This window comes from Xenopus laevis, chromosome 7L (assembly GCF_017654675.1).
Source record: "Xenopus laevis strain J_2021 chromosome 7L, Xenopus_laevis_v10.1, whole genome shotgun sequence".
NCBI lineage: Eukaryota > Metazoa > Chordata > Amphibia > Anura > Pipidae > Xenopus > Xenopus laevis.
The window spans coordinates 83,503,254-83,531,155 of record NC_054383.1 but is presented as its reverse complement, the minus strand read 5'-3'; the positions used below and the strand labels follow the sequence as shown (position 1 = coordinate 83,531,155).

Here is a 27,902-nt window from a genome sequence, read left to right as displayed (position 1 = left end):
TAATGTGTCCTTTACTGGTGGTTAAAAATGGCTGTGCGGATTTAACAATAGTAATGGGAGAGATAAGAAAGCAGAACTAAGGCAAAGAAAAAAAGCAATAGGAAACATCTAAAATACAGGCATAAGATCTATTATCCAGAATGCTCGGGACCTGGGGTTTTGCAGATAAGGGATCTTTTCATAATTTTGATCTCCATACTTCAGCTATTAAACATTAAATAAACCCAATAGTATTGTTTTGCCTCCAATAAAAATGTATTCTATTTTTAGGTCTATCAGGTACAAGGTACTGTTTTACTACAGAGAAAAAAATGGAAATCATTTTTAAAAATTTGGATTATTTTATTAAAATGGTGTCTATGGGAGATGGGCCTTCCTGTAATTACAGGAAGGCTCATTCCTGTAGTTTTCTGGATAAATAAATGAGATCTCATATGACAGAAAATAATGCTCAATTAAAGACGGTGTAAAAACGAAATTGCAATACAGGTATGGGAGCTGTTACAAGCACTGCTTGATCTGGATAAAGAATCTTTCTGTAATTTGGATCAAAATACCTTAGTCTAGCAGCACATGGGCCAGTTGCTGGAAAATTAAATGTGTGCGCTGACAGGCACGGGATCTGTCTACACCCAGAGCAGATTTTGGCATGAAAATACATACTTAGCATTGCTACAGGAGAGTGTATGCCAAATTAACCAAGGCAGTAATGGGCATATTATATTAGACTTCTATGGGCTGTATCGAGTGAACAATCACATTTTTTTCCAGAAACATTTAATTATTCGTACCCCCAAAAACATATACCAAGGAAATGCCACAAAGCTGGTTAGTGCTTTTCTTATATATTTCAGAAGTGAGGAACTGGACATACAGTAGTTAATGAATATGCCGTGTATGAAGTACTTGTGACTTGTCACATTTCTCTGTGCCGAAAGAGTAATTCATTGTTGTTCTTAAAGCACCCGCACATTCACTTGTCTCCTGCCAAATAAGCATCCCTACAACTAGCTACATTTCCTTTGGTCATAATAGGGAGGACTGGGTTAAAAAATAGTGTTTTCCTTACTCTGAGTTACATAACTAGAGCATATTAGCATCACAGAAATTAAGATTTGTTTTTACATTCTCTATGACACAGATCATGGAATGTGTTACTCTATTTATTCATATGGACATTCTTTAGTTTCTTAAATCCTTGTATTTTTTTGGTATCATTTAAACCTTTGAACTCCATAAAATTACCCTTGAGTTAACAGGCAGGCAAATTATTTTCATGAATGCTCCACAGGAGTTCTTTGTACCACCACTCCAAATGATGTCCGCAGAAAAAAGTCCAAAGACCGGCATCTTGTTTTCTAACCCTGCTGATAAGGAACATGATCTCAATCAAGCATAACCCGTATTTCTCTGTTTCATCCTTCCGTCATATATATATATATATATATATATATACATACACATATATATATACACACACACACACCGTGACCTCATTTCTATAGCTCTGCCTGTGTCATTCACATCTATCTTTTGTTGCTGTTAATAACATTAAAAGAATAAAGGAAATGTCTCCTAAAAGCTGCCATTGTAAACTTGCCCCAGGGAAAATGCATGTTATTTGCAATATGGCTTCATATTTTTATAACTTTTTGCATCAAAATGCCTTTTAAATCAATGAGTTGCTTAGGAAGAAAAGGCAGTTTATCAGTCTGCTCTGGTTCATGTCGTATTGTTTGTCTTGCTACCTCCCTATTGCACCAGTTGGCAGTTCTTGTTAGAATTGTATTAGCGGAAGGTGCTCAGGTTGTACAGGTCCCCTCCATTAGGTCATCAAATGCTGCTGCTTCTTGAGTGGAAGCAGAAACTGTTTCACTTTAGCAAAGAGATGTCATCGGCCAAATCGTCTCTTGCCCGTTTTAAGCAGCGGAAGCAGCGCCACTGAAATAGCATGAGGCAGAGAGGAAGCATGAAGAGTGCACAGACACCGGCCATCACATAAGCTGTCGTCATCAATGCTGACTCATCCAGCTGCGGTGTGTTGTAACCACAGTCCTCAAGGTCAGACGCAAAAAATGGGCCTTCCACAGAAGCCATCCGGAAATAGTCATGCACTGTAAAACACCAAAATGCTCAAGTTATTCGTTGTGAAACTGAAAATGTTATTCAGCTCAAAATATACATGGTAAGACAGAAGTGTAGCTCAAAATTTGTAAGTACTAGTACAATGTCCTTGCACTAGGTCACAAAGTGATATATCCATATCCTTTATGTCATAGTGCAATTGATTGGGGGATCTAAATATGTGTTTTCTTATGGTAATGGCCATTTTGCAACTGTTGACATCTTTATCTTGGACTGGGTTCATCATTTTTAATAGCAACATTTGGATTGTCTTAACAAGCACTAAGATGCCAGCTAAAATCTCTCTACAACTGTTAACTGTTTAAAGGAGAAGGAAAGACTAAAATTAAATAAGCTTTATCAGAAAGGTCTATATAAATACACCGGTACGGTAAACCCTCATAGTAATGCTGCTCTGAGTCCTCTCAAAATAAATTCGGCATTTCTTTCCTTCTATTGTGTACACATGGACTTCTGTATCAGACTTCCTGTTTTCAGCATAACCTCCAGGGCAGGGCTTGAGCATGCTCAGTTTGCTCCTCTCACCCTCCCCCCTCCCATCCCTGCTGTAATCTGAGCTCAGAGATTTAAGTGAGCAGGGAGAGACCGAGGCAGGAAGTGATGTCACACCAAGCTTATATGGCAGCTTCTATCCTAAACAAACAGACAGTGTCTAGAGCTGATTACTCAGGTATGGTAAAGCATTCTGCAGAATTAATATAGCGTTCTAGCTTGCACTATTGTGGCTAATCTGTTGGCAATAAACAGTCTTGGAGCTTTCCTTCTCCTTTAAAGCAAAACCAAATCCTAAAAATGAATATAGCTAAAATGTCATATTTTATATACTGATCTTTTCCACCAGCCTAAAGTTTCAGCTTCTCAATAGCAGCAATGATCCAGGACTTCAAACTTGTCGCAGGGGGTCACCATCTTGGAAAGTGTCTGTGACACTCACATGCTCAGTGGGCTCTGAGCAGTTGTTGAGAAGCTAAGCTTAGTGGTTGTTGCAAATTTACAAGCAGAAAATTATGTTGGCTGATGCTACAGGGCTGATTACTAAATTCTGATGCTAGTTGCACTGGTTTCTATGCTGTCATGTAGTAATTACCTGTATTTATTACTTATCAGCCTTATACTGTGACATGTATATTCTATGTGTACTGTATATTATGTGCAGTGAATCAGCAGAAAAGATGGGGAACTACTGGGGCATCTTTGGAGACACAGATCTTCCCTGCTAAAGGGTTGTGGTTGCCTTGGGCTGGTACAGAAGCCCAAAACACAATGTACAACATTTCTAGCTACTTCTTTAGTTAAAGGGATACTGTCATGGGAAAACATGTTTTTTTCAAAACACATCAGTTAATTGTGCTGCTCCAGCAGAATTCTGCAAACAGATTTTGTTATATTCAATTTTGAAATCTGACATGGGGCTAGACATTTTTTAGTTTCCCAGCTGCCCACAGTCATGTGACTTGTGCTCTGGCAAACTTCAGTCACTCTTTACTGCTGTACTGCAAGTTGTAATCACCTCTCCCCCCCCCCAGCAGCATAACAACAGAACAATGGGAAGGTAACCAGATAACAGCTCCCTAACACAAGATAACAGCTCCCTGGTAGATCTAAAAACAACACTCAATAGTAAAAGCCAAGTCCCACTGAGGCTGATTCAGTTACATTAAAGGGATACTGTCATGGGAAAAAACTTTTTTTTTCAAAATGCATCAGTTAATCGTACTGCTCCAACAGAATTCTGCACTGAAATCTATTTCTCAAAAGAGCAAACAGATTTTTTTATATTAAATTTTGAAATCTGACATGGGGCTAGACATATTGTCAATTTCCCAGCTGCCCCAAGTCATGTGACTTCTGCTCTGATAAACTTCAATCACTCTTTACTGCTGTACTGCAAGTTGGAGTGATATCACCCCCCTCCCTTTCCCCCCCCAGCAGCCAAACAAAAGAATAATGGGAAGGTAACCAGATAACAGCTCCCTAACACAAGATAACAACTGCCCGGTAGATCTAAGAACAACACTCAATAGTAAAAACCCATGTCTCACTGAGACACATTCAGTTACATTTAGAAGGAAAAACAGCAGCCTGCCAGAAAGCATTTCTCTCCTAAAGTGCAGGCACAAGTCACATGACCAGGGGCAGCTGGGAAATTGACAATATGTCTAGCCCCATGTCAGATTTCAAAATTGAATATAAAAAAATCTGCTCTTTTGAGAAATGGATTTCAGTGCAGAAGTCTGCTGGAGTAGCACTATTAACTGATTCATTTTGAAAAAAACATGTTTTCCGATGACAGGATCCCTTTAAGTAGAAGAAATAACAGCCTGCCAGAAAGTAGTTCCATCCTAAAGTGCAAAATTCAAAAATTGAATATAAAAAAATCTTTGCTCTTTTGAGAAATGGATTTCAGTGCAGAGCAGCACTATTAACTGATGCATTTTGGAAAAAACATGTTTTCCATAACAGTATCCCTTTAAGCTTTAGTTCAACTTTAACAGGTAGGCGAAAACCCAGTTTGTTATTGCCAATGAGATAACTGTTCAAGCTGTTACTCAAATTGTGTTACTTAACTTGAGTGGATCTAAACACTTGAATCGCCTTCATCAGCATCATAACATGGGCCTCTAATTAAATTCATCAATTAGTCAAAATAAAAAGGGGGGTGGATTCCATCTTCACCATCACCCCAAGAAAGGTATAAATGTAAAACTGCAGATGGCTATATGTGGAATTTATCAAAGCAATTACAGTCTACTTTGATCTCACCATGGCAGGCGCTAACAGCAAATCCGATGCGTTTATCGGCACGGTCAAACACAACATAAAAGCCCTCCATAATGACAGCACCCATGACGGTTCCAGTAGTGGACTGGGACACTGCAAACTTGTAGCAATCTTCCTGAGCTGTGGCAATGTCTTCCACCGGACGCAAATATTGCTGGTATGGGGATTAAAGAAAACAACAACAAATGTTTATAATTACCCGCTTTCAAGTTCCATTTAATTTTAGAAGTAGTAATTTTAGTGTAGTAGTTCTGTACTGTTTTCTTTTATTAATGATTTATACATAAGTTCAAATGTTTGTTCTCAAGAGAGCTCTTCAACAAGAGAGCTCTTATGTATTCCACTCTCATAGCTAAATTAGACAAAATTCGCATCTGTCATCCCTAAAGTACCGGTATTTATGCCTCATATATTTCATATAAAGGGTGTAAGGCAAGTCTTCTTATTGTAAGTATATAAGAGACAGTCACATGGGTACCAAGAAATACACTTCCTCACAGAAGAATGTAAAATGACTATAAGGCTCATTAACTAACATAGGTGCTAAACTGCAGAAGTGTAGTTCCCCATAATAGCCAATCAGCAATTGATGTTGATCTGTTTACCACAAGGTAAAAATGATTTAAAAAAAAAAACGTATTGGTTGTCATGGGCAACTGCACTGGTCCAATTTTGCATCTACTGTAGTAAATGTGCCCCTAAATCTTTTTTTTTTTAAAACAGCACTATGTTACATAATATTACAGCTCCAGTATTTATTTTTTATTATATTAACAGTGTGCCTTTATAGGCTTTCAGTGGACAATCTGCAAACATGACACATTAGAGCTCACCATAGTCAAATTTCACCACTCTCTATTCATTCCAATGTACTTTTCAGAGGCGTTTTTATCAAGTTTACCATTTGATAACTATGCCTCAAAAACCCCATAGGATACTGAGGGGGTTATTTATTAAACCTCAAATTTTTCTGATCAAGCTTTTTAGGGGAAAAATCTAATTTTTTTAAAGAAAAAAACTAGAATTTTTCAAGATTTATTATACCCAGATGCTGCAAAAAGCCTCAAACCTGTCCAGGTCCTGTATAAGTCAATGAGAGAGGCACATATCCCAATTTGATGGGATAGTCTGCACTGGATTTAGGCCAAAAATCCGACTTTTTTGTGGGTTTTCGTGCACAGACTAAAAAAAAATCAAGCTTTTCAGGAGAAAAGCCCAAAAAAATCGTATGATTAAGGTTTTTGTTAGATTTTTTGTAGTTATTTTACCAATTCAATTAAATTGAGTTAATTTATTAATAAATAAGGCAAAATCGGGCATGGGAGTTTAGTCAAGCTTTTTTATTGGGACAATGAGATATATTTGGATTTTAGTAAATAACCTTAGACTAATATATAATATGTAAGCATTAGTTATTTGCAACAAAGACTAATAAAGCCTTGCTATAAGTGTGCCAACTTTTGGAATAAGAGCAGAGACACACATGGAGATTCAGGGAGATTTAGTCGCCTGGCAACAAATTGCCTCTTCTTCGGGCGACTAATCTCCACGAACTGCCTTCCCGCCAGCTAGAATCTAAATCGCCGGCGGGATGGCACTTTAAGTGCTTTCCGAAGTTGCCCGAAGTTGCCTCACGAGGAAACTTCGGACGACTTCACAAAACGAAGTGCTCTGAGTGCCATCCCACCGGCGACTAATCTCCTCGAATCTCCACATGTATCTCTGCCCTAAAAGTCACTTGTAGTTGTGGTAAAGGATTGTAGGGATTTGATGGATTGGGGTGGGGCCTGGATTACCAGGCTGACTTCAAGCAGGGATTGGGGACGGGACACAACTGGATGGACCCATATGTAACCAAGGGTGTAAGAACAGTGGAAATATTGGCAGTAACGTTGTCATTCTGGCTTTTTTATCAGCTGAAATTAGGGATGCACTGAATCCACTTTTTTGGATTCGGCTGAACCCCCGAATCCTTTGCTAAAGATTCGGCCGAATACCGAACCGAATCCAAACCTTAATTTGCATATGCAAATTAGGGTTTTGTGACAACAAGTCACGTGATTTTCCTCCCCGCCCCTGGGCAGAAGGATTCGGCCGAATCCGAATCCTGCTGAAAAAGGCCGAATCCTGAATTCGGTGCATCCCTAGCTGAAATACTGGTCAGATGGAAACCATGCTTGTGATACTTTGTGTATTCATAGTTCAGTATTTGCTTCAGTATTGAAGGACTTGTCGGATTACCTGTGGCAAGATTGTGATCTTGAAAGACTGATTAGCAACCTCGCCCATTAGATATAAGGAAATTACAGGGAATATGTGCCATGGGGTGGTGCCCTCCTGCCAACAGACCAACTGCTCCCCCATCCAGAAGCCATCAGGAAATTTCTCAGTCTGTGGTGGGAGAGAATATATTGTAGGTCAGAGTATCACATTTCCAGAAATCTGTCTTCATTCAAGAAGGAAACAGTTGCTGCTGTTTTTTTCTTCTACAAACTTGGAAGCTGATGTTATGCTAAGATTGCTTTTTGTGACTTATTCCACTGTAGGAGTATACAGCAATCCATGCATGCCCTCAGGGAAGTGTAACAGTGGTCTGGATGAAGCAGCTAAATGGATACGTCTACTAATTTTAATAGGATTGAGTTTCCATAGAAACAAACCTTCCAAGAGTGTGATCTCTGGTGATCAGAGTGAAATGAAGCATGAAAATATTAAAATGCAAATATGCACAAAAAGGTAAATCATTTGGGAGCACTATAGAAAAGCTGCTAAAATACATCAAAGGTAATAGCTCATGGTGACTTTCATCAAAAGCTTTGGCTACAAGTTCTGTACAACTGACATCATTACATTTAATAATTATTGAATACGATACTCCTATACAGTATACAAAGTTGTTTCCCTTTCTCCTTATATATTATACATTATTGAACATGATACTCCTAGATGCTATACAAGGTTGTTTCCCTTTGTCCTTTTATATTATACATTCTTGAACATGATACTCCTAGGCACTATAGAAAGGAAGAGATATGTGTTCTACAGGATCCTAAAAGTTAATCCTCTTTGATCTTCTTAACCAGTAATATTGCTTGAAAAAAAATTACCTATTTATCTGACAAACATCTGTGGGAAGACTTTTTAATCAGGACCTAATTTGCTTTTATTTCCGCCAATTCCTCAATATCACCATTGTAATTCTGATCCTTTCTGACTATATTAAAATAATATAATATATTATATATCTTCCAAAACTGCCCATGGAATGCCCTGAACATCTTAAAGAGGATCTAACCCCCCTGCCTGTTCTTTCATGCACCAAGCAAGCAGACAGACATACAGGGCTGGCATCGCTGAACCTCACAATGCATTTCCCCATCCCTTCTTATTTCAGTGTCACTCACCGCGGATGCTGCTTTAATGGATTTTACAGCTGCATCGAACACTCTCTTTGGTAGACGTAGGTTCGTGGTGCCGCTATCTACAATGCTTTTGTCATAATTGTACTATAAAGGAAAGCAAGAGCAGAAAAAGAGGATTCTAAATGTGAAATAAAACACAATGATAGCAACATGTAAATAAGGAATTCATCAGAAGGGAAGTGGCAGGCAGATAGGTCCCTATTTTCTGTATTAGTTAAAGGGGTAATTAACCATTAAATTAAATTAGTATATGATGCTGTATACAGTCACATGTTACGATTGGCCTTTATTTTTATGACTTTTGGATTCTTCAGCTTTTTGTTCTTCTGCTTTCTAGGTTGGAATTTCAGCCACTATAGGCTGCTAAGGTCCAATTTACCCTAGAACCATGCATTGATTTGAATGAAAGACTGGAATATGAATAAGAGACGGCCTAAACAGAAAGATAACTATAAAAACGTAACAATAACAGTTTATTCTTGCAGAGCAGTGTGTTCTTTTTGCTGTCTGGTCAGTGGCCCCTATTTGATTGCTGAAAAGATACAGAAGAGAAAGGCAAACAATTCAAAAACTAGTAAAAACTGAAGACCAATTGCAAAGCTGCTACGAATAGGAGATTCTATAATACACTAGACATTAACTTAAAGGTGACCTACTCCATATGTAGCTGCTACCTTCAGAGCCAGACTAGGCTGGTGGGACACCAGGAAAAAATCCAGTGGGCCCATACCTGCTCCCCACCCCAGTCTGTTGTTCCTGCCCGACCTCCCTCTCCGGCCCAGTTGCAGCAAAAAAAATAACAGGTACACGCATGCACACACGTGGTGGGGGGCTGAAGGCTGTTATGGCTGGGGGCCCAGAGGGGGCTTTGCAGCAGGGGCAAGGGGCCTGGAGTGGGGCCCTGAGACAGCAGCCCTGTTTGGTCCCAGACCCCCCAGTCCAACCCTGGCTACCTTCTTTTACCTAGAACAAGGGATTACACCCACTGGAGCTTGTAGGGACTGTCAAGGTGCCATGTAGTCCTATATGCACCAATTGAGCCTTGAACATGGGAGAAATGCTGACCCTATACACAGGCCAGATTGCAAATGCTGTACCTGCCTCCTATAAACACATTAAAGTGTGCTGCAGCTACAATAGTGTCAAACTGATAAATGAAAGATAACATTCAATGCTTCAGGTTAACTGAGAATTAGGATAAGGATCTGTGCAACTGAACGCACCTCTTTACAGTCCATGTGTAGGTCCTGTCCGTTGATTTCAATTTTCACTATGATGACCTCGTAATACCACTCTTTTCTAATTGGTGTATACCAGATACTGCCAATATACAGAGAATGGTCAATGCCGCCAATTACCTGCAGGAGAATTTAGGTTTTGTTACAATTTATATGTGTTTTTGCTATATTCTAAAGTTCTGTGGTAGCCAAATTATTCTGCTTACCCCTGCCTAAAACATTGGTGAAATGTATCTGATTTTTACATATATTTAAAGTGTTTTAGTCAGAACCTCCAGCAGGACTTATGGTCTGCCATACCCACCATTTGAATCAACTACGCCAATATGTTGGTGCTCTAAAAATACATGTTAATAATAAAAATGAATAATAACTACTAAGTCTAGTATGGACTCTGTTATCTGGAAACCCATTATCCAGAAAGATTTGAATTATAAGTGTGTCACCCATAGACTTACCCATAGACATTTTAAGCAAATAATTAAAAATTTTTAAAAATATTTGCTTTTTCTCTGTGATAATAAAACAGTACCTTGTACTTGGTCCAAACTAAGATAAGATAATTAATCCTTATAGAAGGCAAAACCATCCTACTGGCTTTAATATCTAAATGATTTTTAGTAGACTTAAGGTATAGAGATATAAATTACAAAAAGATCCCTTCTTCCAGAAAACCCCAACTCCCGAGAATTCTGGGTAACAGGTCCTATACCTGTTTCATGAGCCTTTGCTCATTTGTCTTCTGCCATTAAAAGTTGACACATAGGGGCACATTTGCTAAGCTCGAGTGAAGGATTCGAATGAAAAAAACTTCAAAGCAATTTTTTGGGCACTTCGACCATGGAATAGGCTACTACGACCTTCGACTTCATAGTCGAAGTACTGTCTCTTTAAAAAAAACTTCAACTACGTACTTTGCCAGTTTAAACCAACCAAGGTACAATGTTAGCCTATGGCAGGGTTCAGCAACCTTTACTATCAAAAGAGCCATTTTGCCCCCTCTTCCACGAAAGAAAAGTAGTTTGGAGCGGCAAAACACGGCTTATAAACTTTTAAAAGTTTTAACCTTTTTTTAATTTTTACTGTTACAACAACAGAATACAACAAACAGTGTATGTGTAGGCCTACTTTGAAATAAATTAAACACTGAACAGTCCTATTAAATGTTAGTGTTCTCATCTGTTTAATGTGTTCTGTTTTTGAAGCTCTATGCTGATCTTCCATCTCTTGTCTTGAGTGTGTGACTGCGGTAAGGACCATGATGAATCATCTTGCTGGGACACGGTCTTGCCTGTCACTCCTGGGACGTCTATACAGCCCTCGCTCCTGCTGCCGGCTTCTTGAGTGTGCGACCGCGGTAAGCTAACCGTTAGCTTACTGCGGTCGCACACTCAAGAAGCCGCCAGCAGGTGCGAGGGCTGTATAGACGACGTGACAGGCAAAGCCGCAAGACCGAGCCGCAGCAAGCAGGATTAAGAGCCGAGGGTTGCCTACCCCTGGCCTATGGGGACCTCACCCATCACTTTTCTAAGCTTTTTTCATTTGATTCGAAGGATTTTATTGTTCGATCGATTTTTACTTCGATCGAACGATTTTTACTTTGATCGATCAATTGTAGGATTTGCGCTAAATCCTTCGAATTCGATATTCGAATTAGAAGGATTTTACTTCGAGGGTCGAATTCGAGGGTTTATTAACCCTCGATATTCGACCCTTAGTAAATGTGCCCCATACTGTGCAATATGAACCGAGTAATATGCAAAATGTTATACACATACTTGCGCATTTTAATGCCATCACCCATTTCAAACACACACATTGCTGGTTCCATATACAGGTATGGGACCTGTTATCCAGAACGCTCGGGACCTGGGGTTTTCCAGATAACAGATCTTTCCGTAATTTGGCTCTTCATGCCTTAAGTCTACTAGAAAATCATGTAAACATTAAATAAACCCAATAGACTGGTTTTGCTTCCAATAGGATTAATTATATTTTAGTTTGGATCAAGTACAATGTACGGTTTTATTATTACAGAGAAAAAAGAAATCATTTTTAAAAAGTTAGATTATTTGATTATAACGGAGTCTATGGAAGACGGTCTTTCCGTAATTCAAAGCTTCCTGGATAATGGGTTTCCAGATAACGGATCACATAATATGAACAGCATATTCTGGGGAACTTTCTGTACTTAACTGACCATGCTTCCTCCCACAGAGGCAATTGTGTCACTTTCATTAATGTGGAATCCTGTTCCGCACAACTGAAGGGAGAAAATATTAGGTACTCTGGTCTGCTTCACAAGGGAGTCAAAGAATGGTTCTAGGGTGTCATCTGGCTAAGGAAAAGAAAGAAAAAATATGTAATCAGTGAAGGGATTTAAAAGGTAAACACGCTATTTACATAATAGAGAATACGTCTATTATGCTTTTATTGATTCATTCTATGAATAATTATTCCTAGGAAGCCTTATCTTTAAGTAATTTGTAAATTATGTCTCTGCACTGAAGTCTATTGCATGCATGTATGCATTTTAAAGAGAAAATTAACCATGTTGTTTCCTTCAATGGTCGTATTCTTCTAGCACTCTTTCTGGTAATAAATGGTGCCGTGTCTGTTACTGTCTGATCTCGCAAACATTGGCATTTTTCCACCATTGATCTGGCCAATTGCAGTCCTATCAGCTGGGCAAGGCATTTAATCCCTATTCATCTCTGCTGATTCTCATGAAAACTGCATGCAAATCAATGTTCTACTCTTATTTTAAAGATCTGATCAGCATTGCATGAAAACTGTGTTTCGCAACTCTCCCAACAAAAAATTTAATGCAACTGCAAGTTTTGATGTGTCTGTTAGTGAGCTGACAGCTATAAGGGCTTGAAAGGTAATATGGCAGGAGTTTTAAAGGAGAACTAAAAAAAGACTATAATTTGGAAGGTGCACACTCAAAAGGTAAGTGCTGAGGTGCCAATCCTATGAGGGCTGCCCAAATGAAGCCTCCTGATGAATATCAGACAAAAAGGATGTAAGGATTGCACACTCAGTCTATATAAAAAGTTAAAATTTATTATATCAAACATTTACATATTAGCAGAACGCCCTACGTGTTTCGACCACAATGGTGGTCTTCATCAGGGGCAAAACACTTTATCTTTTTTTGTACTTAAAATATGTTTTGCCCCTGATGAAGAACACCATTGTGGTCGAAGCGTGTAGGCCATTCTGCTAATATGCAAGTGTTTGATATAATAAATTTTGACTTTTTATATAGACTGAGTGTGCAATCCTTACATCCTTTTTGTTTAAAGGAGAACTAAAGCGTCACCAAAGAAATAGGCAGATATGTTGTATATTATGTTTTGAGCTTTTAAACCAGCCTAAGGTAACCACCGGCATTTTGCAGTACCTACAAAGGTCCCCCCATATCTCCCCAGTATTCTTTTCTGCTGATTCACTGCACATGCTCTATGCTGCTGGCAGTTACTGAGCTTATGGACTGATACACAATATACTAAATATAATATAAATATCACAATATAAAACTGATTATTAAATAATTCAGATAATTGGTACACAACAACTTAGAAAACAGCACAATTAGCATCAGAATTTAATAAACCTCATTTTCTGCTTGATGATTTGTAACAACCCATAAGCTTAGCTTCGCAACAGCTGTTCAATGCACAGTGAGCATGTGCGTGTCACAGACACCCCTAACACTATCAAAGATGGCCTGCTAAACTTTTAGGTTGGTCATTAAGTTCATACAAAATATGGCATTTCTAGTCATGTTAATTTTTAGGGTTTAGTTCTCCTTTAAGGTATGTCCAGAATGGAGAATCATCATTGTTTCCACGTGGCTTCCAACTACCTACCACCTCCACCAACTTTTACTTTTCAGATTGATTTTATTTGTTTTATTTATTCTTGTTAGCTACCACATACTGCATAAACACCCGGAGCTGGTTTCAGGATAGGGCAGAGTATTTGCTTGAGGATCACTACATCATAGAAGTCCTTGGGGTCATATATAAAAGTGCAAAGGGCATGTTCTATTGTGGACTAGTTCAACAAAAAGATTCTGTCTATCAGTTGGCAAGACATGGGTATTCCTGATTCCTAAAAAGTTTTTTACCTTCTCCAATGGGGGTTTTAGGCTTCATTGCCAGGGATGTCTTTTCTAAACCTGTCCCTGTACATAGTCTTGCTTCTAAACCTGTCCCTGTACATAGTCTTGCTTCTAAACCTGTCCCTGTACATAGTCTTGCTTCTAAACCTGTCCCTGTACATAGTCTTCCTTCTAAACCTGTCCCTGTACATAGTCTTCCTTCTAAACCTGTCCCTGTACATAGTCTTCCTTCTAAACCTGTCCCTGTACATAGTCTTCCTTCTAAACCTGTCCCTGTACAGAGTCTTGCTTCTAAACCTGTCCCTGTACATAGTCTTTCTTCTAAACCTGTCCCTGTACATAGTCTTGCTTCTAAACCTGTCCCTGTACATAGTCTTGCTTCTAAACCTGTCGTGTCCCTGTACACATTTTAAACAACATAATGTCTGCCTTGCTTATGAAAACAACTGACCAGAATAAGAGGCCGAGGTCTCCATGAGAAAAACACATAAAACATCACACAGTGCTGAGAATCAGTGATGGGTGGGTTTAACTACAGCCTGACACAGGCTAGTAACAATCAGCTCAGTATTTTGTTATTGGCTAAGCCTGTACGAGACACAGTTCTGATTTGTCTGCTCATAATCATGCAACCATTAAGGAAATAGCAGAGAATACAATTTCAGCTGTGAGGACCTGATCATATACAGCTTCATGTTTGGAACCGCCTGAGCCCTGTTTGTTTTCTCTCGGCTGTACAGAAATGGTGGATTCTACTAACTAAATAATTTTTCCATAACATGTGAAAAATAATAAACAAATTACATTTCATGCATGCATACGTTTCATAGCTTACCCTTGCAATTTCAGCATATGCAAGCCCCAGGATACCCTCCCAGTTAGATCCATTGATAAAGAATTTGTCAGAATCAGTGATGGCAGCAATGTTGGCGGTGACAGTAACGTTGGGGCCGTGTGGAATTGTCACCAAATCTGTGCCTAGCTCACCTTCCCACTTCCCCTGGGTGTACGGAACGTATACCCCTCTTCGAACGTCTCTGTATGTTCTGGAGCTGCAAGCAGAAACAGCAATGGCAGAAAACAGAGGGATAGAAGGAAGTACAATAGTTTTATACACCTGCGCTGACCTGCTAATGATGTCACAAAAGGGGCAGGCGCAAGTCTATAAAACAGGAATTCGGAAGCTGGCAGTCTAAGGTCGCGGACAGGGAGAACAGACAGAGGAGCTCAACCCCAACCCCAACCCCCCTGTGGCCCGCAAGAGGGGGGTTGGCCTGAACGCACCGGCGGGTATCGGGCAGGCTTGCACATCCAAAGTACAAGACAGTTTGTGACATTGTACATTGTAATAGAAAATCATGGATAGTGGTATTAGTAAAGGATAATAGATAAAATGGGAACAAAATGAAGGTAATAATATCAAAGCCAAAAACAAAAATTAGAATTAAAGAAACATAAACAAGAGGAGACATAACTGGGACTCACAGGATGAGGTGATACAAGTGGAGTGTGACATTAAGAATTACTACCACTGTAGATATCTTAAAATATACTTTTATTATCATTCAGAAATTGAGTGTCATGGAGTACACCTTGAAGAAACTACTAGTGCATGAATGTATTTTTGTGTTGAATCTCTGGAGAAATTATATAAAATGTTACTATTTATAAAACACATTCTACTATTGTATACAAATGTGTGATTAACAAAGCCAGCTCAGCAGATGCTGTTTGCTATGGCTACCATAGTTACGGGGGAGTTCTGCATCAACAGAATATTAACCAGATCGCTGCCAGATAATTCTACTCTCAATTTAATCACGGATATACTTGAATACATGTGCATAATTCATATACTTCTTAAGGTATATACACCATCAAGATTTGTTTTCTATAAAAAAGGGACCTTGGTTTAGATTTGTTATGTCAACAGCATGAATTTTACACAGACATTTTAAATATTATTGACTGTTGATGTTCATTGTATAGGTATGGGATCCCTTATCTGAAAACCTGTTATTCAGAAAGCTGTGATTTACAGGATGTCATCTCCCATAGAGTCCATTTTAAAAGGGTGGTTAGCCTTTAAGATTACTTTTAGTATGTTATAGGATGATTAATTCTAAGCAACTTTTCAATTGGTCTTCATTATTTATTTGTAATAGTTTTTAATTAGCCTGTTTCTTCTGACTCTTTCCAGTTTCATCTAAAAACAAATGCTCTGTAACGGCACAAATGTATTATTATTGGTACTTTTTATCACTCCTCTTTCTATTCAGGGCCTCATCTATTCATATTCCAGTATTTTATTCAAATCAATGCATGGTTGCTTGGGTAATTTGGAAAGCTGCTGAATAAAAAGCTAAATAACTCAAAAACCACAAATAAAAAAATGAAAACCAATTGCAAATTGTCTCAGACTACCACTCTCTACATCATACTATAAGTTAACGCAAAGGTGAACAACCCCTTTTTAATGTTAATTAAATGAATTAAACATAATTACAGATAGCAGGAGCTGTAACTAACAGGTTGGCGTTCCCAGCTGGAGGCCCAATGTCACTTGTATTGCCCAAGGGAATAAGGCATAATCCTCAAGATGATTGACCAACAGGCCAAATGGTTGAATATTGTCAAAAAGCATTGATCCAATTGATCCACTAGTCTGATCAGTGTCCTTAATGAGAAGTTCCTAATGGAAGTGTCATTAGATCTGCTAATGACTTACAGCTGCACCAGCAAGAAGCTTCAGCAGACTCTGATCTAGAATTGCAGTATGTCTGTCCAAATTGCCTGCCATGTTGGTCAAAGAAGCACAAATGGTTAAAAAGTAGTAACTTAGTACTTATGTACTCTGTTACACATAGGATTGTCATCTGCTTAGTTTGCGTCTGTTAAATAAGGTTTTCCAAGAGGCTGTCTTGTGTAAAGTTGTGTACCTGTGATGTCATAGCCCCACCACCTATGTCACAACTCCACCTCCAAACATCACTGAGCCACATCAAAGTTCCACCACAGACAACGCCCCACACTCTTTGTCCAGGATTTGCCACAAGCAATGGTCGTAACCATAACAGAGAGAAATACTGCCACGGCCTGAAGCTCTGAATTGCAAGAAGGTCATCTCCCATAGGGGCAAATTTACTTAAATTCGCCAGCGCTGGCTTCGCGCACATCGCAACACTTCGCCAGGCGTAAATTCGCCTGGACAACACTAATTCACGAAGATCCGAAGTTTACGAAGTTGCGCTAGCGAAAATCCGATTAGCAGTTCAAAGTTACGCTAGCGTTGGCTAATTTGCATATGGCGTGCAGTTAAAGTACAATGGCCATATATGTTGCAGCAAATACATTACACTACACAAGGCCAGGGAACCTTAATAAAATTATACAGAGGTGTTATATTACCCTACACATGTGCCCACAGTATAGTTTAGGTGCCATATGTTATCAAATGTAGGGGGGGGAGGGTACCCGCAAAAAAAAAAAATGTTGATCTTTTTCAGCACATCACCCTGTAAAAAGGAAAAGACACCAACTTTTTTTGGACCAAGTCCTATCTACTCTGTTGCACTTAACCTGGTCTGAGGTGGCGAAGGCAAGTCTGGCGATAGAGGTAACGTTCAGTAAAAACAAAAACTTAGTGAATTTGTGTAGTAACACTCTTTCGCCAGAGCAAAAATACGCCTGACGTTAGAGTGCCAAGTTGCACTAGAGTCTATCTCCTTCGCTAGCGTAATTACGCCAGCGCCCATTGGTAAATCGGCGAAGTGCTGAAATTATGTCACGCTGGTGAATTTTCGCCAGCGTTATTCACTTGCCCTTTAGTAAATTTGCCCCATAGAGTCTATTTTAACAAATTATTTATAATTATATCTTTATTCTCTGTAATAATAAAACAGTGCCTTGTACTTGATAACAAAGCTTTACACCCCCATATTAATGGCAAAACAATCCTGTTGGGTTTATTAAAAGGAACAATAACACAAAAAAATAAAAGCGTTTTAAAGTAATGATAATATAATGTACTGTTGCCCTGTACTTGTACAACTGGTGAGTTTGTGTGTAGCCATGGGGGAAGCCTGTCAAAGCTGGAAAAAAGAGAAAAGGCACAGGATACACAGCAGATAAAAGACACACTCCGTAATATACAATGGGATACTTCATTATCTACTATGTGTCCTGTGCTTGAATGGCTGCCTCCATGGCTACACAGCAGCTTTTTTATATAAACTATAGTAGAGTTCCTGTATCAAACACACCAGTTACCAGTGCAGGGCAACAGCATATTATATTGTCATTCCTTTAAAACACGTATTACATTATTATTAATGATACTGCTACTTTGTATTACTCTTTGTATTCAGGCCATCTTCCAATCATTTTCCAGTCTCTTATTCAACGCAATGCATGGTTGCTAGGGTAATTTGGACCGTAGCAACCAGGTTGCCAATTGGAGAGCTGCTGAATAAAAAGCTAAATAATGCAAAAAACACAAATAATAAAAAATGAAAACCAATTGCAAAGTCTCAGAATATCACTCTCTACATCTTACTAAAAAGTACCTCAAAGGTGGTCAACAACTTTAACTGTATATACTGCATTATAAACATTACACACCACCATGACACTGAACAATATTTCCTGGTTGAGATAGCATATGTTGTAAATGACTTTATTTAGATGGTGGCCTCCTCCTCACTCATTACATATAATAACTATCACAGGGAGCTCCTCCTTGGGATGCTCATAAATCCCAGGTCACCATGGGAACGACTGATGGAAAAGCACCAGCAAGAACCTGACACCATTAGTAACAGAACCAGATCACTGTCTGGGATCACACTGCTCTGTGTGGCTTTATGACACCATTCTGCTTAATTACTGCATGTGAGAATACTGAGTGCTTTTAAAGCTCTGCTCCTTTATCTTATCTCTCAGCTTATTATTAATGTACTGTGCATGTTAAAGGGATATAAATCCAAAAATAAAAATTTCCCTATGAAAATCTAATTCAAAGCAGCTTTTTAATATCCATTTTATATGTTATTGCAAATGACGGCACCAGCTAAGTACAGTAATGGGACCCGTTATCCGGAAACCCGTTAGCTCTGAATTGTTTTTGGTTGTTTACCTTTGAAATAACTTTTAGTATGATGTAGAGCAGGGGTCAGCAACCTTTACTATCAAAAGAGCCATTTTGCCCCTCTCCCACTAAAGAAAAATAGTCTGGAGCCGCAAAACATAACACATCTTATAAACTTTTTTTAACCTTTATTTTTTAATTTTAACTGTTAAGACAACAGAATACAACAAACAGAAGTGCATTGTGTATATGCAGGGCTACTTTTAAATAAATTAAACACTGAATAGCCCTATTAAATGCTAGTGTTCTCCTCTGTTTAATGTGACTTCTGTTTCTGAAGCTCCATGCTGATCTTCCCTCTCTTGTCTTGAGTGTGTGACCACGGTAAGGACCATGATGAATCATCTTGCTGTGGCTCAGTCTTGCCTGTCACTCCTGTGACGTCTATACAGCCCTCGCACCTGCTGGCGGCTTCTTGAGTGTGCTTACCGCGGTCGCACACTCAAGAAGCCACCAGCAGGTGCGAGGGCTGTAAATACGACCTGACAGGCAAAGCCGCAAGACTGAGCCGCAGCAAGCAGGATGAAGAGCCGCATGCGGCTCTAGAGCCGCAGGTTCCCTACCCCTGATGTAGAGAGTGATATTCTGAGACAATTTGCAATTGGTTTTCATTTTTTAGCATTTACGGTTTTTGAGTTATTTAGGTTTTTATGCTGCAGCTCTTCAATTTGCATTTCAAGCTATCTGGTTGCTAGGGTTCACCCTAGCAACCATGCATTGATTTGAATAAGAGACTGAAATATGAATAGGACAGGACATGAATAGAGTACATTTGGAGCCTTACAGAGCATTTGCTTTTTAAAAGGGGTCAGCGACGCCCATTTGAAAGCTGCAAAGAGTCAGATAAAGGAGGCAAATAATTATAAAGCTATAAAAAATAAATAATGAAAACCAATTGAAAAGTTGAGCAGAACTGGCCATTTTATAACATACTAAAAATTACCTTAAAGATAATAAAAATGAATTCCTTTTTCTCTGTAATAAAAACAGTACCTTGTAATTGATCCAGACTAAGATATAATTGATCCTTACTGGAAGCAACCCAATCCTATTGAGCTTATTTAAAGGGGTCGTCAACTTTGAATTAACTTTTAGTATGATGTAGAAAGTGATATTGTGTGACAAGTTGCAAACAGTTTGGTTTTTTTTATTAGTATTTGTGATTATTTTGTGTTATTTATCTTGCAATTTCAGCAATCCGGTTGCTATGGTCCAAATTACCCTAGCAACCATGCATCCATCTGAAAAAGAGACTGGAATAGAACAGGACAAGGCCTCAATATAAAAATGAGTAAAAAAGGTAGCAATACATTTGTAGCCTTATAGAACATTTGTTTTTTAGATGGGGTCAGTGATCCCCATTTGAAAGCTGGAAAGATACAGAAGGCTAATAATTCAAAAACTATAAAAAACAAATAATGAAGATCAATTGAAAAGTTGCTTAGAAATGGCAGTGATATAACATATTCAAAGTTAACTTAAAGGTGAGCCACCCCTTTAAATGTTTACGTGATTTTCTAGTTGTTCCCCTTTGAGTTAACTGTTAGTATGATGTAGAGAGTGATATTATGAGACAATTTGCAATTGGTTTTCATTTTTTATTATTTGTGTTTTTTTACTTCTTTTGCATTTTATTCAGCAGCTCTCCAGTTTGCAATTTCAGCAATCTGGTTGCTAGGGTCCAAATTCCCCTAGCAACCATGCACTGATTTGAATCAGTGGCTGGAATATGAATAGGAGAGGCCTGAATGGAAAGATGAGTAATAAAAAGTAGCAATATCAACAAATGTGTAGTCGTACAGAGCATTTGTTTTTAGAGGGGATCAGCGACCCCCATTTAAAAGTTGGGAAGAGTCAGAAGAAGAAGGCAAATTATTCAAAAACTATAAAAAAATAAATAGTGAAGACCAATTGAAAAGTTGCCCTGTACTTGTACATTAGCCATTCTATAACATACTAAAAGTTAACTTGAAGGTGAACCACCCCTTTAAGGTATGAAGATCCAAATTACGGAAAGATCCCTTATCCAGAAACCCCAGGCCCTGAGCATTCTGGATAACAGGTCCCATACCTGTAATATGAGGCCCAATGATTTTTCAGTGCGCATTGTATAAGTCTCATTCCTGACGAATACAGCATTCGCATTAAATTGTTGTGTATTCCTATGAATCTAAAGTAACTCCATTTTGCTTGTGTTAATTATGAGAAATTACAGCAGAACCAATTTGGCAGTTTATCTGCATGAGTATGGGGCCCTCCGACAGGCCTCCCCAATCGATATCTGGCCCAAAATTTGGCCAGATCTCCATCGGGGTGGCTTCATTTTTCTGTGGGATGCGGTCCTCGCTCTGACTTTTCATATCCCCTTCATTGTAATGCAATTGTTTGGCACTAGGACCAAACTATCGCATTACCACTATATCACCCACCCAAGGTGAGCCTGTCGGAAGGTTCACTCATTTGGTGACCTAGCCAAACAAGCTAATCTTACCCACCTTTACAGCCTCGTGCCTTTCCCTTGCCTCCTCCTTCTTCAACACCACAGCCCCTACTCTTTTCTTGTCATGTTCTTGTGCCCCAGTCCCTTCTGCTCATTCAACATAGCACCTCCTCGTAAGTACACCATGACACACATGCGCCCGTATTCACACAGAAGTTTTATAAGTATATGTAGTAACACTAAAATTAACAGTTTATTTGCTAATAAAACAGAGCGGTTGAGGGGACAGGGCTGATTTACTTGCTTAAAGTATACTGTCATGGGAATTTTTTTTTTTCTGCACTGAAATCCGTTTCTCAAAAGAGCAAACAGATTTTTTAATACAGTGGAACCTCAATTTTACGTCCCCTGATTTTAAGTTTTCATTCATTTTACATTTTTGTTTTGTGGTCCCACCTATATATTTTGCATAATACATTTCCCTGATTTTACATTTTCCTGGATTTTACACCCTTGTTTTCTGGTCCCCTGAAAAACGTAAAATGGGGGTTCTACTGTATTTAATTTTGAACGGACATGGGGCTAGACATATTGTCAGTTTCTCAGGAGCCCACAGTCATGTGACTTGTGCTCTGATAAACTTTAGTCACTCTTTACTGCTGTACTGTAAGTTGGAGTGATATCAACCTCTCCCTTCTCTCCCCCCAGCAGCCTAACAACAGAAGAATGTGAAGGTAACCAGATAACAGCTGCTTGGTAGATCTAAGAACAGCACTCAATAGTAAAAGTCCAGGTCCCACTACAACACATTCAGTTACTCTACATTGAGTAGAAGAAACAACAGCCTGCCAGAAAGCAGTTCCATTCTAAAGTGCTGGTTCTTTCTGCACATGACCAGGCAAAACGACCTGAGATTGCTGCCTACACACCAATATTACAACTAAAAATAAATACACTTGCTGGTTCAGGAATTATATTTTATATGGTATAGTGAATTATTTGCAGAGTAATTTAGAAATAAAAAATACATCATAAAAACATGACAGAATCCCTTTAAAATCTAGAAAAATAATAGGAAAAACCTGTGAATAGACCCTATAGAAATGCATTGAAAGTGACATGACCACAGGAAAAAAACGTAAACTGCCGAAAAATGTCAAATCCAGGTATGTAAATTCGGAGTGTATTAAAATGATGGCAACGTTGGGATTAAATTGTTGGAAACTCTGTTAATCCAAATACTTGACATTTAAAAAAACTTTTTGGCATGAGGCAGTATACATTGGCGTAACTAGATGATGGGCCCCACAGCAAATTAATTTTTAGGCCCCCAACATATCCAGAGGTTGTCCTGTTTTACAAATATATGTTGAAATTGCTCATTAATTGGGTCCTCATGGGGCCTCCTATACCTTAAGGGCCACCCTGCAGCCGCAGGGTCTGCTTCCTCTGTAGTTACGTCCCTGGTAGTATAAAAGATATTACAGGGGTGGTTCACCTTTATTTTTACTTTTAGTGTATGTTATAGAATGGCTAATTCTGAGCATCTTTACAACTGACCTTTGTTTTTTTTTAAATAGTTTCTGAATTATTTGCCTTCTTCTTCTGACTCTTTCCAGCTATCAAGTAGGGGTCACTGACACCATCTGTAAGGCTTGTTATTGCTACTTTTATTAAATATTTTTCAGCAGTAGCAATGTCTGCATCCTCTATAGTTGATCCCCTGGTGGTACCTACATTGTGGGGAGTAGGGTTGCCACCTGTCCGGTGCCTGTTTCAGAGGGTTTTAAAATGAATGGCGCATCGATCAGTCGGTGATAGCCATTTCATAACCCCATTCGCCATGCCCTCTGATGTCATCTGTCTACCCCCAATGTCACCAGGACTGCCCCTGACATCACCAGACCCACCCCCAACACGGTCTGCCTCTCGGAAGAAGGTGGCAACCCTATTCGGCAGGTATCTATTTATGCATCTAGGTATGAATGTTATAAATATTGCAAAATGTTGAATTGGATAAGTTTTAATACTACTTACCGTTGGCGGTGATAATATCTCTTTAGGAAGGGGTGAGGAGCAGCGCCCACAGCAAAATTACTGCTGCCGGTATCCACTAAAATATTTAGCTGTAGGATCATACAAGAGCAAAATAAGTATTTCTCATTTTTTCTCATCAGCACTGAAACATTTAAAAAGCCATGAATAAGTCATATTATAAATGTCAATTATAATGAAATTACATAAATATAAATGCAGTTCTTTGTCTAATATGACTTATTGAAGTTGTTCATTAGTGGTGTTCTCAGTTATTATAGGTTCTTAGTGATGTAATTTCTTCCTTATAGAACTCTTCAGTAAATTCATATAGCCTAATAATACACAAAAGCCATGAATATCTTGTACAATATATCCTTATAATACACAAAAGCCATGAATATCTTGTAAATTATATCTTTATAAACGGTGAGTAGTGATGTCATCAGTTATAAACGGTGAGTAGTGATGTCATTTCTGTTACATGACTCACTAAAATGTGTGTATTATAATAAATAAAGTACCTTGGTAAACTCCTTGGTAACTTATAATATCCTTATATTTTACAAAAGGGGGTACTTTATTCACTATATAAACGATGAATAGTGATGTCATCAGTTATTAACGGTGAATAGTGATGTCACATGCCACACTTAAGCTTGTATATTATAATAAATAAAGAACTCCCTGTTGTAAAATATGAGGATATTAGAAGTCACCTCAAAGCTCCATGACTTTTGTAAAAGCACTAGGACTTTGGCCTTGTGCCTTCATATGGTCATAGAACTCCTTGGTAACAAAAATTACATCACTAAGCACCAGTGTTGGACTGGGACACCAGGAGCCCACCAAAAAATCTTAGACTAGGGGCTCACTGAGTACTATTTTCTTCTTCTCCTCAACTTCTATTTTCCTAGTCTCTTTCCTTCACATAGCAGCATGAGGCCCACTGACACCTGGGCCTACCGAGAGTCTTCGTGGTATCCCGGTGGGCCAGTCCGACACTGCTAAGCACCAATTATAACTGATGACATCACAAAGCATTGTTTATATAGTGAATAAAGTAGCCCCTCTTGTAAAATATAAGGATATTATAAGTTACTGAGGAGTTTCATGACCATATAAAAACACGAGACTGAAGGCTTTATAATGGTCATGGAACTCCGAGGTAACTTATAATATCCTCATAAATTGCAACTGGGGGTACTTTATTTATTATAATACACAAATTTCAGTGAGTCATATGACAGAAATTACATCAGAACTCACCGTTTATAACTGATGACATTAGAACTCTCCGTTTATAAGGATATCATTTACAAGATATTCATAGCTTTTGTGTATTATAAGGATATAATCTACAAGTCTGGTCATTTCTCTATGGGACCAGACTGTAAATTATATCCTTATAAACGGCGCTTTCTGACGTCAAAACGCGCCGTTTATAACAGGGGTCCCTGGCTGCCGAATTTGACGTCGCCGCTTTCAAATTGAAAGCTGACAAACCCGAATTGGACACCGGCACACCCGATTTGGACACCAGCGACCAGAATTGGACACAGACCCCCCTCCCAACATTTCACACAAAATGTAGATTATAATGCATAATGTACCCCCTACTGAAATCTATAAAGATATTAGAAGTCACCTCGGAGTTATATGGCCTTCGGCCTCGTGCTTTTATATGGTCACATAACTCCTCGGTGAGATAATATCTTTATAAATTACAGTAGGGGGTACATTATCCACTATATAATTTACAGCATATTCATGGCTTGTGTGTATTATAAAGTGAATAAAGTACCCCCTATTGTAAAATATAAGGATATTATAAGTCACTGAGGAGTTCCATGACCATATAAAAACACGAGGCCAAAAGCCCTTTTTATAAAGGTCTTGGAACTCCGAGGTTACTTCTAATATCCTCATATTTTCCAACAGGGGGTACTTTATTTATTATAATACACAAGCTTTAGTTAGTCATGTGACATCACTACTCACCGTTTATTACTGATGACATCATTAGTCACCGTTTATAAGGATATATTGTACAAGATATTCATGGCTTTTGTGTATTATAAAGCTATATGAATTTACTAAAGAGTTCCATAAGGATATAAAATCATGAGGTCCCAGACTGAGTGCTTTTATAAAGGCGAAGGAACCCCAAATAAACAGTACTCTTTTCACTAAAATAAACATACTTTATTTACAATATGTAATACACAAATATCCTTCTGTTTACGTGCAGTCACATGCAGTGGAATGTTGCACTAGAACTGTGCATGCGGCAAAAGTGGCGGAAATTGCATAAGCGCCGGAAAGAGACCCAAAGATTACTGAAGAGAAGAAGATGTCGCACCTGTGAACTGCGCTGTACAGTATCTGCCCCGAGGGGTAAGTAAAGAGGTAGGGGCATTTACCGGGGGTAACACCAAGGCTGGGGACTCTATGTAGGGTAGGGGTTTTTATAATTAAGTTTTTGGTTCTCCTTTAACAATAGGAGGTATAATATTACCAATATATATCCTCACATTTATTTACTATATTCAGTGTAGGTCTAACAGACAGAGGAATATTCTGGATTATGATATTTTATGGACCAAACAAAAAATTAATGAAGTTATATTACAATTTTTTTTAAAACCTACGTAGAAGGGAATATAAATATATCTGCAAATCCACGAGGTTTAAATAAATTGTTACCCTTATCTGTGGTTTTCTAATTTTGTAATCAGTTCTGCAGCCCACACAACTTACTGTCATTTCATGTAACTCAGTGTATTTTAAAGTGACCAGTAGAATTCATAATAATTATGGCATGTTGGTTAGTCTGGTGTTCTACTACTGTTCTCTTACACACAATAGGTCTGCACTGACAGCCTATTAAGCAATAACCTTTTTTTTAATTTTTGTTTTTATGGGTGTAATTGTCTATGTTCCTGATATAATTATGCTAATTATGAGGCACAGTTGGGGAATTTTAGATTCTGGCTCTTGCCTCTGAGCCCCCCTAGCCTCCTTACTGGCTGACCTGTCTGCGAGCCCTGTTTTTATATAGTAATACCCATGAGACACCTGTGGGAAATACTGTACAATACTTTGGCTCTTGCTTAGAGCCCCCCTAGTCTAAGCTTCATCTATTGCAAACAAATGCAGACCTTGCTGGGGAAGGCTTTCTTAATGGCTCCTGTTTGAGCCTCCCTAGTCTGTTTAACCTATGGGGGTCCTTCTTCCCCTTAACACATGCTGTCTGCTCACCATGATCTATAGGTTGGGGTGTTCCCAATGCCGCCTCCCCTCCCGCTTTGCGCTTTTAACTTGTAGCATCGGAGCAGCTTTTTGCTGCCCCTGGTAACTGACCGCTCCGTGCCGCCTGAGACAATGTTCTGATCTTGCCTCATGGCAGGAGCCCAGTCTATAGAGGCTGATCCTGTATCCTCTGCACGCCTGACATTGCTACTAATACTTAGTAGCTTAAGCTACTTTGCAGGTGTGAATCTATCCAATGTTAAATTTTATAACATGCATTTATTAGAAGGTCAGATGATCCGGTAACCTTTTTCTACATCCTTTTATTAGTAGAATCTCATTGCAACTATAAATCTCAGTTGACCTGTGTTTAAAGCCAGGCATGCCCAACCTGCTGCCCTCCAGCTGTCTGGTAACTATATCCCCAGAGGCAAATCTGTTTGGGTTCACTGGCAGATGAAGTTACCCAGCAGTGGGATGAGGCAAGCCGACCATCACTTCATTAATATACAGTGCTTATTAGTATTTGCTTGTTATTGTGTCTCCAATGTTTGTAATCATTAATAATAATGATTCATTACTTGCACAGAACTGTGAGAGAGGGACAGCCACATCCATGCACTGACAGGCTCAGGCATTCACCATGAATAAGGGGCAGTCATTGATCTCTTGTGCCTCTCTAAATGCCAACTTCCCACTCCATCAGTAGCTGCCCATTCCTGCCTATGCACTAACATTATTTTCATAAATGTAACTTTCTTAACCATTGTCCAATAGCTCTCTACATGATGGTACACAAAAGGGGAGATGTGAGTGCTAATGGGAAGCACTTACCGTCTGGGGGGGAGTGCCCACCCTCATTTCCACATAATACCCTTGACCAGACTTTCCCCTAAGGTTGTCTATCATATCCAGGAAATTGGTGTCCTGTTCTGTGCCTTTCTCCACTGAACGTTTGGCTCTGTATCCCGGGGGCGAGCAGGTTCCTGGGCAGTTCTTCAGGGGTAACTTGATGGCCACTTGCCCAGCTGCTGGCAGGAAGCAAGGTAGTAGCACCAGCAGCAAGATGCTGCCTCCATGGGCATAAAGCACAAGCTCCATATTTCTGACCTGCTCCTCCTTCCCTCTGGATCTCAGTGGAGGGGGGTGACTCAGAGAATTGCCCAGGCAAGCACGACTCCGCTGGCAGCAGCCTCAGTGGTCCATGGTTGCCTCAGAGAGAGGGAGCAGATCACACAGACCTTGGACCATTCCTCCTCCTCCCTCCCCTTTGCTAGGAAGAAGGGATGCTCTCATTTAAAGGTCTCAGGGAAGG

The 27,902-nt window shown here is 39.1% G+C and overlaps 1 protein-coding gene across 1 annotated transcript; it reads right to left on the bottom strand.

Moving 5' to 3' along the window:
- Positions 1-1,000: 1,000 nt before the first annotated feature.
- Positions 1,001-27,733, bottom strand: bace1.L (beta-site APP-cleaving enzyme 1 L homeolog). Its single transcript, XM_018225877.2, has 9 exons — positions 27,422-27,733; positions 23,339-23,427; positions 14,551-14,767; positions 11,787-11,924; positions 9,572-9,706; positions 8,331-8,432; positions 7,168-7,317; positions 4,909-5,080; positions 1,001-2,114 (listed from the first exon to the last, which is right to left on the bottom strand). Exons 1-9 carry the CDS (start codon positions 27,686-27,688, stop codon positions 1,873-1,875), a joined length of 1,512 nt encoding a protein of 503 aa, XP_018081366.1. The 5' UTR covers positions 27,689-27,733; the 3' UTR covers positions 1,001-1,872.
- Positions 27,734-27,902: the final 169 nt, after the last annotated feature.

Excerpts from the sequence above, each read along its gene's own strand:
- bace1.L (XM_018225877.2), bottom strand. The coding sequence starts at position 27,688 with ATGGAGCTTGTGCTTTATGCCCATGGAGGCAGCATCTTGCTGCTGGTG. Across the intron at positions 9,707-11,786 it reads CCTCTGTGGGAGGAAGCATG|GTAATTGGCGGCATTGACCA; the intron begins GTCAGTTAAGTA and ends ATTCTCCTGCAG. Across the intron at positions 2,115-4,908 it reads TGCTGTTAGCGCCTGCCATG|TGCATGACTATTTCCGGATG; the intron begins GTGAGATCAAAG and ends GGTGTTTTACAG.